The 12,185-nt window shown below is 39.4% G+C and overlaps 1 protein-coding gene across 1 annotated transcript in view; it reads right to left on the bottom strand.

Annotated features, from left to right (window-relative positions):
- The window catches only part of LOC139203745 (transmembrane protein 132D), a 239,635-nt gene that overhangs the window by 35,567 nt on the left and 191,883 nt on the right, over positions 1-12,185 (bottom strand). The window contains exon 6 of the mRNA XM_070833602.1: positions 11,551-11,694. Coding sequence (XP_070689703.1) covers positions 11,551-11,694 — 144 coding nt within the window. The remainder of the gene's footprint in view (positions 1-11,550; positions 11,695-12,185) is intronic.

Genomic DNA, 12,185 nt, shown 5'->3' with positions numbered 1-12,185 from the left:
GGTAATGACACTGTTTGCCCTAAGCCTTAGCATCTCTTGTCACTGTTTTGAAACCAAACCACTACTAACACATTTCAATACAGCCTGCCTACCTTTGGCAACAGCCCACCAGTAAACGTATTAGCTTAACAACAAGCTAGACTGGCATAAAACAGTGACGTCAATGAAAATGAGTGAACTTTGGTAGCTGGCAGGTATTTTTTTTTTGTGTGTGTGTGTATGAGAGATAAAAGGAGAGAGCATTCTAACTGTGCTCTGGGTAGATCTGAAACACAACAGCAGCCTCAGGAGGTGTCCCAGGGAGGTTCCTGGTGTGATGTGTGGAGAAAGCAGTGGTGGAAGAAGTATTCAGATCATTTATTTAAGTAAAAGTACTAGTACCACACTGTGAAAATACCCCACTACAAGTCAAAGTCATGCACTCTAAGCTTACTTATGTAAAACGCAAATTGTCGGATACTTTAGCTAAGAATCAAAAGTAAGTGTTTTACTATTGTATCGAATGTTCGTGGAGTAATAGCTGCACTAATGTGTATGTTGCATTTTATATACTGCGTTGTTCAATCTACAACAATGCACAATGGTGTATAAGATCATGTTTGTCTCATCGCTGTCCTGTGAGAATCATATATTCCTAAAAAGTCAGCTGTTCACGAGTTCAGAAAAACAGCCTGTTTTCCGCTTGTGTGGCAATGCATTTTCCAGCTAATCCAAGGGGGTGTTAAGTAGTTTATTTAGCGTAAGACATCTCAACCCATAAAGGAACACTTCATCCTTCAGTTCATCACAAACATTTAAAATCCTCACATTTGGAGATACGTGGGTTTTCGGTGGACAGGAAGAGGTACTAAAACATTTAATTTGTAACTAAAGCTGTCAGACAAGTGTTGTGACGTAAAAAGTACAATACTTGTCTCTGAGATGTCGTGGAGTAGAAGTATAAAGATGCATGATATTGAAATACTCAAGTGAAATACAAGCACATAGAATTAGTACTTGAATAGATGTAATTAGTTACATCTCTCCAGCGGAGAGAAGGAGAGGAGGGAAGAACAAAATGACGAGAGGAGAGTTAAAAAAAAAAAAAAAAAGGTCAAGAGACAACAGGAAATGAGAAGAAAATTAGGAAAGCTGGACGTACATAGCCTAATTGTTGTAACTGAACAATAGCCTGCTTTGTTTGGAGGGTAGATTGGTTGGTCTATTATTCTATTTTTTATTATTATTCTATTATACAGCCTTGATTGTGAATGGTTTTAATTTTAAAGGCCACCATAATATGCAGGATGTGTCATAGTTTTCTTTGCTTTTGCCTGTTCATGTGATAGATTTAGCAACACTGAATGCTAAAGATCATCATCTCTGGGTGAATTGATAATTTTGTAGAAATCTGCGGAGTATTAAGCATCTGCATGGCTGTATGGGTATTGAAATAAAGAAATATGTGTGTGCTAGAGCCAGAGTCATCATAATAGACTTCATTATGGTTGGTATAAGGTTGTTGACTAATCGTACATTTCTGCTGTTAGTTGCTGATGTTTATCAGGAGGATTCTACCTTTTAAGATGCATTCTTGGTGTGTGAAAAGGGAGATATATTCAAATATATTCATTGGAGAGACAATTAAAGTCAACTGTTTTGGCACCGTGTGAATTTATGAGTAATCTGAGATGGATTCACAGTGGAACGTTAAAAAATAGACAGGTCTCAAAACAACAAAATAACGTCAAATAGGCAACCTGGTGGCTAAAATTGATTTAAAACTGATTTGCCACTACAATAAGCATGTTTTTTTAAATAACTTTTTATAAATAATAATGAGAGGAGTAGCTCTTATTTTCGCTTGAGCACCGGCCCTGCAAAATTTCTGATTTATGGTAAACGGTACCATGTTGTTACCATGACGACGAAGGTCTAGTACGCCTGTCCAATGGTCATCTGATGATATGAACCTTCTCTCCTACTGGTAGCTGCAGTAGGCTGCATCTGAATCACTCTAATGATTGTGATAACAACGGGTAACAGACCGTTTCATGGGCTGATAACAGTCACATCAGGTGGACACACAAAAGGCTGCAGCTATGCAAAGGGTTGGAGGAACAATAGCAATTAAAACAACATGCAAAGATATAATCGCCCTAAGTGAGATTAAATGAGTTTTGATCAGCTGCATTTGCTCCTGAGGCTTTAAGTGGCTTTCAGACTCATCTTGACTTTATGAATAGTGTGTCATAGTGCAAGCAACACTTGCCAGTGACAGGAAATAAAGCCAGATGAAATGACAGTCATTGTAGTAGTATTGTTAAACCCAGAGGGAGAAAAGGGATTTGGTGTCATAAAAACCTGCTTATCTTTTTTTTTTTTTCATTCTCTCAAAATTTGATATGGTGCTGACTAAGGCTCTAATGACTGCCTTAAATGCATGTAGCTCAAAAAAGCGGAAAATAGAAGCCCTATCAGCACTGATGATAGCCTGATACTCTTTCTTTAGCCTAACTCTAAGTTTAAGGAACATTTACTTGCCCAGGTTGTTCATGCCATTTGTCTTTCCTAATGTCACTGTGCATTATCACAGCACTATCAGGATTTCATACAGTACACTCACACATACTCAAAGACACAAGTTTTATCACTTGTGAGGACATTTTATGAACTCATTAATTCCTCATTAAGGCTGACATTGAAAAAAAAAAAGAACAAGCCTTAAATAACATAAATCTTAAACCTTGTAGAGACTAGCCTTTTGTCCACTGGTGGAGTAGAAAACAGTGACGTGGAAGGAAATATTCTGGGCTGTGAAAGTAAAAAATACATTCATTTTTCTTCGAAGAATATAATTCACAGTAGGACCATGTCTAAAGCTTGTATGGGAGTTTACCAACTGTGTACGGTTCTTTGATAGATAAAAGAAGGTACAATGCCGTGCGTGGTGAGAAGTAAAAATCTGATTATGCTGTTCAGAAAATGTATTTATCAGGATTTCCCAGAAACCGAGTTGGAACAATTAAAACTTGTGCTAAATTACATCCTAGGATACAATCTGAAATGAAAATTTAGAGTGAGTGAAATACTTCCAGAAACAGTATTGATTGCTCATTATGTATTGATACATTACATGTTGTACTTCCTACATAGTATATATAGCACAGGATTACACCTATAGGCATGGTGAGGGCCCATAGCATAATAAATACTAGTGCAAACGCATCCAAAGGGAAAAAAAGCTATTCACAAAACAGTCACAAACTCACTGATCAATTGATTGATTCAGCCTTTTTGCCCCCTGGTGGACATCAGGATTCAGGCCTCTCTCTCCCCTCTCACCCTTCCTCACCTCCTCTACACTTCATGTCTTCCCTCTGTTTTATATTCAAGTGCTGTGGCATCATGTAGGTTCACCTCTTCATAGAAATTGTCCTTCTCTGTGTTTTAAATGTGATGTGCTCTAACACCTCCATCGACAGGAATAGCTTCATGACCTTCAGAAACCGGCATCCAATTGATTGATGTCCACTTACCTCAAACTATGATGAAGCACTTCCTTTAACCACGGTTCCACCTACACACAAAAACTGGAACACCTGATTCACTCCCAAACTTTAATCCAGCTGAAGCCACAAAATAGCAAACTCCCAGTATGGTAAAAGGAAGAGAGTGTTACAGGTAAATGATTACAAATTTGATAACTGCGGCAGCTAGCCTGTGTTCATCAGTTTGACATCGAAGCACTGAAGTGTCAGGACAACCTAGTTACGCTTTAATTTGATCTAAACAGTAGAAAATTTCCCGCCATATACCCTCTAATGTCCCGACAAAGGTGCAAACACACACACAAGCACATAGCATCTTTCCAAGGACAGAGAGAGCTGTGTGTGCGTGTGTGTGTGTGTGTACTGTATGCGTGCATGTGTGCAGGCATGAGGAATCACGTAGACGCGTGTCAAACTCTGTGCCTGGTTCATTAAATGACACACAGATCAATTCTTAATCTGCTTTGTATCTCTCCTAACACATGCAGAAACACACACCCTAAATCACACTCAAACATGCATTCAGACACATACACTCACCAACACACACATGCACACACGCACACACACACACGCACACGCACACGCACACACACACACACACACACACACACACACACACACACACACACACACACACACACACACACACTCGCCTCCATTACTTTCAAGCCTTTTTGTCTTCCTCTTTGTCAAATTCAATTACTGACAACATCACTAAAGGAATCTCCACATGAACCAATTACCACTGAAATCCCCTGAGTGTGTCTGTGAGATGATCTCTGTGTGCATCTGTGTGTATGTGTGTGTGTGTGTGTGTGTGTGTGTATGAACAACAATATAAAAAGAATATGACACAGTGTGCATACGTCCAGTATGGAACAGAAACAGAACAAAAGCATGTGGTCTTTAGTTTATATGTTGGCCATAAATACGCAAGTGTGTGTCGGTATGCTCCATGTTATGTGTTCATCTGTACATGTATGTGAATTGACCCATTCACTTAGCCTCACCCACCCATCTTAGCAGGCTTTAATTAGTTAGTTAATTAGATAGAAAGTTGATGATCCTAGACTGGCTCAGCTAATGGGTTTACCCTGTATAAGCAAAAAGTCGTGTTTTTTGTCAGGGATCTAGTTGTTGGCGAACACATTTTATTCTGCTTTTTTTTAATAAGTCGTCAGCAACATTTTTCTCAAAATCTCTTTCCATTTATCTTTTTTTCCTCCTCTCTCTTTCCACCATGCTTTTACTTCTTTTACCCTTCTTCTTACTCTCTACTTTGCTCCCATTGATCTAAATTCTTAAGCCCATTTTTACTTACAGTTGTCACCTCTCTTCTGCTCTCCTCATCGATCCATTTGTCATCTTCTCACCACCCCTCGTCCCATCTTTCCCCCTATCGCCCCCTTGCTTTGTCAGAAAAAGGCTTGCGTGAGGTCAGGATAATGGTACTAATTTGTGTGTATGTGCTTGCTTGTCCCCTATCCGTCCCCTACTTGTTATGACACCGCTGACCTACACATACTGCTGTGTCAACAATAGCGGCACATACACGCATCACAAATTACAGCATCTCGGAGGACCTTAACAAGATAGTTTACACTGACAGAGAATGAGGGAAGAAGGAGGGAGGGATGAGGGGGGGGAAGTTATTATCTATGTAGTACATCGCTGCTGCTTATGTTGATGTCAGGGATGAATGAGCTAAACTGAACAACATGAGCTGCATCAGTTAAATGTACAGAAGTACACTACAGCCAGTGACAGGTTTCATTTCAACTATACGTTCATTAGCAGGGAAGGGAAAAACACTGTGCAATTCCCCCTGCAAACATTTATCCACCATGAGTAATTAAACAAAAGGTTGGTTAATGGAATGTGATGTGAAACCAAGTGAGAACTCTAATCTTCCCCAGACTATTGCTTGTAACTTGCAAAAGCTAAAACAGAAAAGCCTCTTTTTTCCCCTCCAGAGTTTATCCTTCATTCTTATGACTTTAAGAATGAATCCAAAGTGGAGCAGTTGCTCAACAAACCTGCAGTAAAAATGTGGAAGGTGACAGTTAAAACAACTGTGAGGGAAATTGCAGCCATTCTTTGATTCATTCATTCATCTTCTCTGCTGGCTTAATGCTTTTTATTATTGCAGGGGCCTGGAACCTATAAAAGAAATGTAAAAGCTGCTGCAGAGGTGAGTATCATTCATAGTGTGGCCCCTCCTACAGTGTTATGTTGCTCTGTTGAGACAAAACCTCTCATTTTCAGGGGCTGCCATGTTGAATGGCTACGTTTCAATATTGAGAACATCACAAAAGTCCCACAAGAATGTCTTATTTTGACAGTTTCACCGTATGTAACTGAGAAATGCCTTTATTTTCCAAAATTCAGAACCATAAGTTGTAAGAGAAGCCTGTCTTCAGACTGTCCTCTAAGAATAATATCATCAGTTGTTTCCGTAAGTGCCCCAGAAAGACGACGTTCAAGTGACAAACACCTCTAGAAACCACTAACCCCTCATGTGTTGATTCCTTAATTCTTCACTGTGAATTCTTGAATCTTTGGGTCTCTCTTAACTAAACAGTTTGGTCTGGTCTTTGATCAGCTGTGTTGTGTGTTAAGTGTGATAGTTGAAATAACTTCCTAATATTGACATGAGACAGACAAGACAATGCTTCCATTTGTCTTTCTAAGGGGCATGGATACATGATGTATTTTGTCCTTTAATATGGAGAATCTATTGTGCCAGAATCATTACACATGGACAATCTTACTCAAATTGTAAAGTCAGAAAATGATCAAATGAAAAGTTGTATTTACCATGAACTGGTCCAATGAAAAGGCCACTGTATGATGTAAATAACGGAAACAAGGCATAAACTCCATTTTTACTTCTGAATATATAATCATGCACTGTGCATCAAATGGACAGTTTAGTATTTAGGTGTACTATAAGTTAGGGGACTTAAGTAGATTTGGTCTACCAACCCTGGCAAAAGATTTTGTCTGAAGCCTGTGAGGCTGTGCTGCCTTAGAGCCTCAGCTCAGGGCACAATAGTCCTCTGTGTGTGCTGCATAGGCTCTCTGGATTGTACTTTGCAGCTGTCATAGTGACTCACTGACAGCTACAGCTACCTGGAGCTGTACCCCATGGGTGCCATTGTCAAACAGCTGTCTGTGTTAAAGCTCTTTGTGTGTGTGTGTGTGTGTGTGTGTGTGTGTTTGTGTGTGTGTGTGCGTGTATAAGGGAATGCAAGAGAAGGAATATCTGTCAGATCAGATGTCAACAAACAACAACAGTTTGCTACCACTCAATCATCACATACACACTCTCTTTGCCACACAAACAAAATCAGGATAACTTTGACCCGGGTCCTGGTGCAAAGGGAATATTAAAAAAAAAAGAAAGGAAAAAAAAAAGTAATGTTGTCAGACAGACTTACTTACTTTGATATTACAGCCCTTGGAGCCCATTTGGGGCTGCTGGCTGAGGAGATCTACTGGACCAATTCCAAATATATATACGGTATATACAGTGGTGTGAAAAAGTATTTGCCCCCTTACAGATTTCTTCTGCTTTTGCTTTTTTGTCACACTTACATGTTTCAGATCATCAAACCAATTTTAATATCACACAAAGATGACCTGAGTAAACACAAAAAGCAGTTTTTAAATGATGATTTCATTTATTAAGGGAAAAAAGCTATCCAAACCAACCTGGCCCTATGTGAAAAAGTAATTGCCCCCTAAACCTAATAACTGGTTGTGCCACCCTTGGCGGCAACAACTGCAACCAAGCGTTTGCAATAACTGGCGATGAGTCTCTCACATCGCTGTGGGGGAATTTTGGCCCACTCTTCTTTGCAGAATTGTCTTAATTCAGCCACATTGGAGGGTTTTCGAGCATGAATGGCCTGTTTAAGGTCATGCCACAGGATCTCAATTGGATTTAAGTCCGGACTTGGACTGGGTCACTCCAAAACCTTCATTTTGTTTTTTTTTAGCTATTCAGAGGTGGACTTGCTGGTGTGCTTCGTATCATTGTCCTGCTGCATAACCCAAGTGCGCTTGAGCTTAAGGTCACGAACTGATGGCCGGACATTCTCCTTCAGGATTTTCTGGTAGAGAGCAGAATTCATGGTTCCATCAATTACGGCAAGTTGTCCAGGTCCTGAAGCAGCAAAGCAGCCCCAGACCATCACACTACCACCACCATGTTAGACTGTCCGTATGATGTTCTTTCTCCGAAATCCTGTGTTAGTTTTACGCCAGATGTAACGGGACACACACCTTCCAAAAAGTTCTACTTTTGTCTCGTCAGTCCACAGAATATTTTCCCAAAAGTGTGGGGGATCATCAAGATGTTTTTTAGCAAGTGTGAGATGTGCCTTTGTGTTCTTTTTGGTCAGCAGTGGTTTTCACCTTGGAACTCTCCCATGGAGGCCATTTTTGCCCAGTGTCTTTCTTATTGTTGAATCATGGACACTGACCTTAACTGAGGCAGGTGAGGCCTGCAGTGCTTTAGATGTTGTTTGGGCTTCTTTTGTGACCTCCTGCATGAGACGTTGTTGCACTCTTGGAGTAATTTTGGTAGGCCGGTAGCCGGGAGTCCCAAAGCCTTAGAAATGGCTTTGTAACCCTTTCCAGACTGATAGATGTCAATAACTTTGTTTCTCGTCTGTTCTTGAATTGCTTTAGATCGGGGCATGATGTGTTGCATTTTGAGATCTTTCAGCCTACTTCATGTTGTCTATTTAAGTGATTTCTTGATTCTACAGCTCTGGCAGTAATCAGGCCTGGGTGTGGCAAGTGAAATTGAACTCAGCTTTCAAAAATGTGGTTAATCACAGTTAATTCATGATTTAACAAGGAGGGGGCAATTACTTTTTCACATAGGGCCAGGTTGGTTTGGATAGCTTTTTTCCCTTAATAAATAAAATCATCATTTAAAAACTGCTTTTTGTGTTTACTCAGGTCATCTTTGTCTGATATTAAAATTGGTTTGATGATCTGAAACATGTAAGTGTGACAATAAAGCAAAAACAGAAGAAATCTGTAAGGGGGCAAATACTTTTTCACACCACTGTATATATCAAAAGTGCTTGTTTTTGCCACTGCTCAGATTTGACAACATTACGGAAATGATCCCTACAGAAACAGACCTGTAAGATCCTTTCCATTTAAACAGAAACTCTCTTCAAAGCCTCCAGACTCCATTGATAAAAGTATGTTACACAAATATTGTGTTGGATCTGAACGAATGCTTTAAAACAGCAAAGTCAGACAATAACACAGAGGTAACCCAGCAACTCCATGTCCTGCAAAGTAAAGTTACTGTTTTTGTCATTGGAGTCTGGTCGCTAAACAGCGTATCCATATAGAGTGATGAGAGTGATGATATATAGTGCTGTGTTATATGGATGCCTGTCATGGTTTCAGTGTGATGTCCTAAAATGTATCTAAATTGGTTTATTTTGCTTTCCCCATTTGACACTTTTTGTATCATAATTAAAATATCAGCAGCAGAGATCTGGCGAAGAAATTTATCTTTATTTGATAGATACTGTTATTCAAAGCACTTTTTTTTCATAGTGAGAAAGGCCTCAGTAGTATTTTACTAATTCACACACACACACACACACGCAAGCAACCCTTTCCCACATCCTTTCATATGCTTTTTTGCTTCTCTTCCACATGCACAGACGTACACACACACACACACACACACACACACACACACACACACACACACACACACACACACACACACACACACACACACACACACACACACACACACACACACACACACACACACACACACACACAACTAACATTACATCTATCTGAATGAGTTCCTTCCATTTTCACTGTGTTGTTATTGATCGTACTTAAACAGCACCACTCTTGTCGGCTTGTACCAGGAAATTGGTTTCATATTGAAACTGTCACAGCAAGGGTGCGTTTCATTTTAGGCCCTGAGGGTAAAGGGAATGCAGCAAAAGGGGAATCAATCTTCATTCTCTGGCATCTGCCTTCTTCTGAAAAGGTATTTTTCTGAAGGCATTTCTGCATTTTTAATAAGTACAGTAATTATTTTGTTTGTTAGCTTTGGCGAGAGACTGTTTTACCACTTGAGAATGTCCTTCCACCTGGTTCAAACTCAGAGTCTCACTGATCCTACAGACTGCTCGAGAGCCCCTCAGAGAGACACTGGATTACTGGCAGGTTCACGGCAGCCACTCCAGCTGACCCTGATCTTTGACCTCCTTGTGGATGTGACTAAGTGATAAAGTACAGAATGATTAGAGAGTCAAAAAGGAGGATAGTGTTGACATGCACCGGAGTTTAGGAATTGCAGTTTTGTGTGCACAGAACCTTTAAAATAACTAATTTTTGAGAAGGAAAAGTTTTATTTGTCTTATGAGACGAGGGGAGTGAACCGTATCCAGTATCCAGTATTTCTCTAGGATGTCAGTGTCTATATATATTGTGAATTTCTGCATAAACTAAACAAAATTATAACCAACCAGTTTGATATACACAGAGACACAGACGTTTATGCGGTTATCTTGCAACAGTCAATTTCTAGTGGAAGAAAATTTAATTAAAAAATGTCTTAGTAGTATTAGATAGTCACACATTGACTATGCTCCTGAAATTAGGTATGAAAGACATACCTGCCACTTTCTGAAAGCAATATAGGAAATAGCAATATTTTTTGGAATCTGGCATGCAAGCAGGCGGGTGACATTATACGTATTTGTTCTGATGGTATCCGAGTATTACACTGTTCTACAAGTGGTAGCTCGCCATAAAATGCAGCAATGCAAAAGCAGGGAAGAAGAAGACTGCCAGAAAGAAAAATTGCATGTAAACTATGCAGGTTTCAAATGTTTCATTAGAAGTCATTCAACATATTTCTTTTGGCCTAAATGATATACGCAATGTGTTTTGGTGGGTAACACTGCAAGTACACATTGAAAACTCCACAGGGTGCTTTTAATTAGCTGAATGCAAAGGTCTTCATACATATTGTTGATGCTACCTGTGACCATCACCATTTTTAATAATGTTGAGAAAAAGAAAGATAACCTTTTACCAAAGTTTCTTTTTTTTCTTGAAAATGGGGCTTAGATGTACAGCTGTAGCTCAATAATCACAGTGTTTGACTGTTTAGTCATAATGTTTTCATGGTATTTCATTAATTCTGCTTTATTTAACTAAAACACATTTAAATAATCTTTCTTCCCTTTCAGCTCAAACAAAAGGAACTATTGTGTGTGTTTTTTTTCCACGGCAAAATAAGTGCAAAGTTCCCCACATATCAGAAACTCTGAGCTACTTTCATATAGCATCCTGTAAAACGGAGAATGAGATTTGAAAAAAGCAGCCTGCACACTGTGATAAGTGTCTTATTATGCTCTGTTGCACAAAGTGAGTCAGAAAACAACACAAATCCACAGAGATTTTAGATTACAATGATGATTCCAGATGGATTCCTTGCTGTGTTAAATACCTCCAGTTTACCTACTAATATAATGTTGATTTCCTCGCTGTTCTTTAAATGTTGTTTCTATTTCTCAAGGTCTGGATAAATGATTTCTTAATCCATATTCCACATAGCAGGCACACCATGACTTAAGGCATTTTGTGAATTGTCTGAGTTCATTTTCGCTGTTGTCTCGGCAAATGTTCAGCCACACGGTAAAACATCAGCTGGTATACCAGTTATAACATTACCTTCTTCAGCCCAGAATGCACTGCAGGCAGCAGTACAGACCAATACAAATCTGTTTGAAATAGAAACCTGATTTCAAAATTCAGAAATTCAGATCTTTGATTGTTTTGGTTTGACAAAGTATGTATGACCACTTTTGCATAATGCAACTGTGTAAAAATATGAGTTTGTGTTTCTGAATATGCACATGTGAATGAGATCATTTGCAGCTGAGTGTGTACATAACTCATTCATAATACCCATTTGCGTAATCTGTGTATGTGTACTTTGAGCACGTACCTTGACCACATCCACGTCTGTCGAGCTGCAGGTGACCGAGTCGTCTACCTCCCTCACCTGCCCATCAGTTTCCACGGTAACCAGTTTGATGGGCACTGCGACGCGCCTTCCTGTAAGAATGGCTGTGTTCACCACTTCGGTGTCCTACAGGGAGAAAAAAAGAGAAGAACGTTTCTTTAGAAAACAAAAATCTGGTTGGCACTTAAGTACAGTATACCAAAATAATAACTATTATAGACTATGCTTGGGCACTGACAGCCCTGAATTATAAAAAATTATAAATTGTAATTAATAATAAGTTAAGGCTCCATGTTGGGCAGGCCAGCGCCTTCCATGGCACATCAATGGTCCGTCACCATCAGTGTGTGAGGGTGTGTTTGAGAGGGTAAATGAGAGGCACATTGTACATAACTTTGTCCATGAAGGAAGAAAAGTTTTGTAAGTACAGACCATTTGACAGCCCTGAAGTAAATGTATTAAAGCCTGAAACAGTTGCTCATTGCTTTATGCAAGAGTGTCTATCTTTTTAAAGTTTTAAAACTTTTTTTAAATTTTTGCTTTTACAACAGTGCCATGTGTGATGTCAATGTATCATAAATATGATATTTTGCCCTCGTGTGCTGCTGTGTTAGCAT

This window comes from Pempheris klunzingeri, chromosome 7 (genome assembly GCF_042242105.1).
Source record: "Pempheris klunzingeri isolate RE-2024b chromosome 7, fPemKlu1.hap1, whole genome shotgun sequence".
In the NCBI taxonomy this organism is placed as follows: Eukaryota; Metazoa; Chordata; class Actinopteri; order Acropomatiformes; family Pempheridae; genus Pempheris; species Pempheris klunzingeri.
This window is presented reverse-complemented; position numbering and strand designations above follow the sequence as displayed.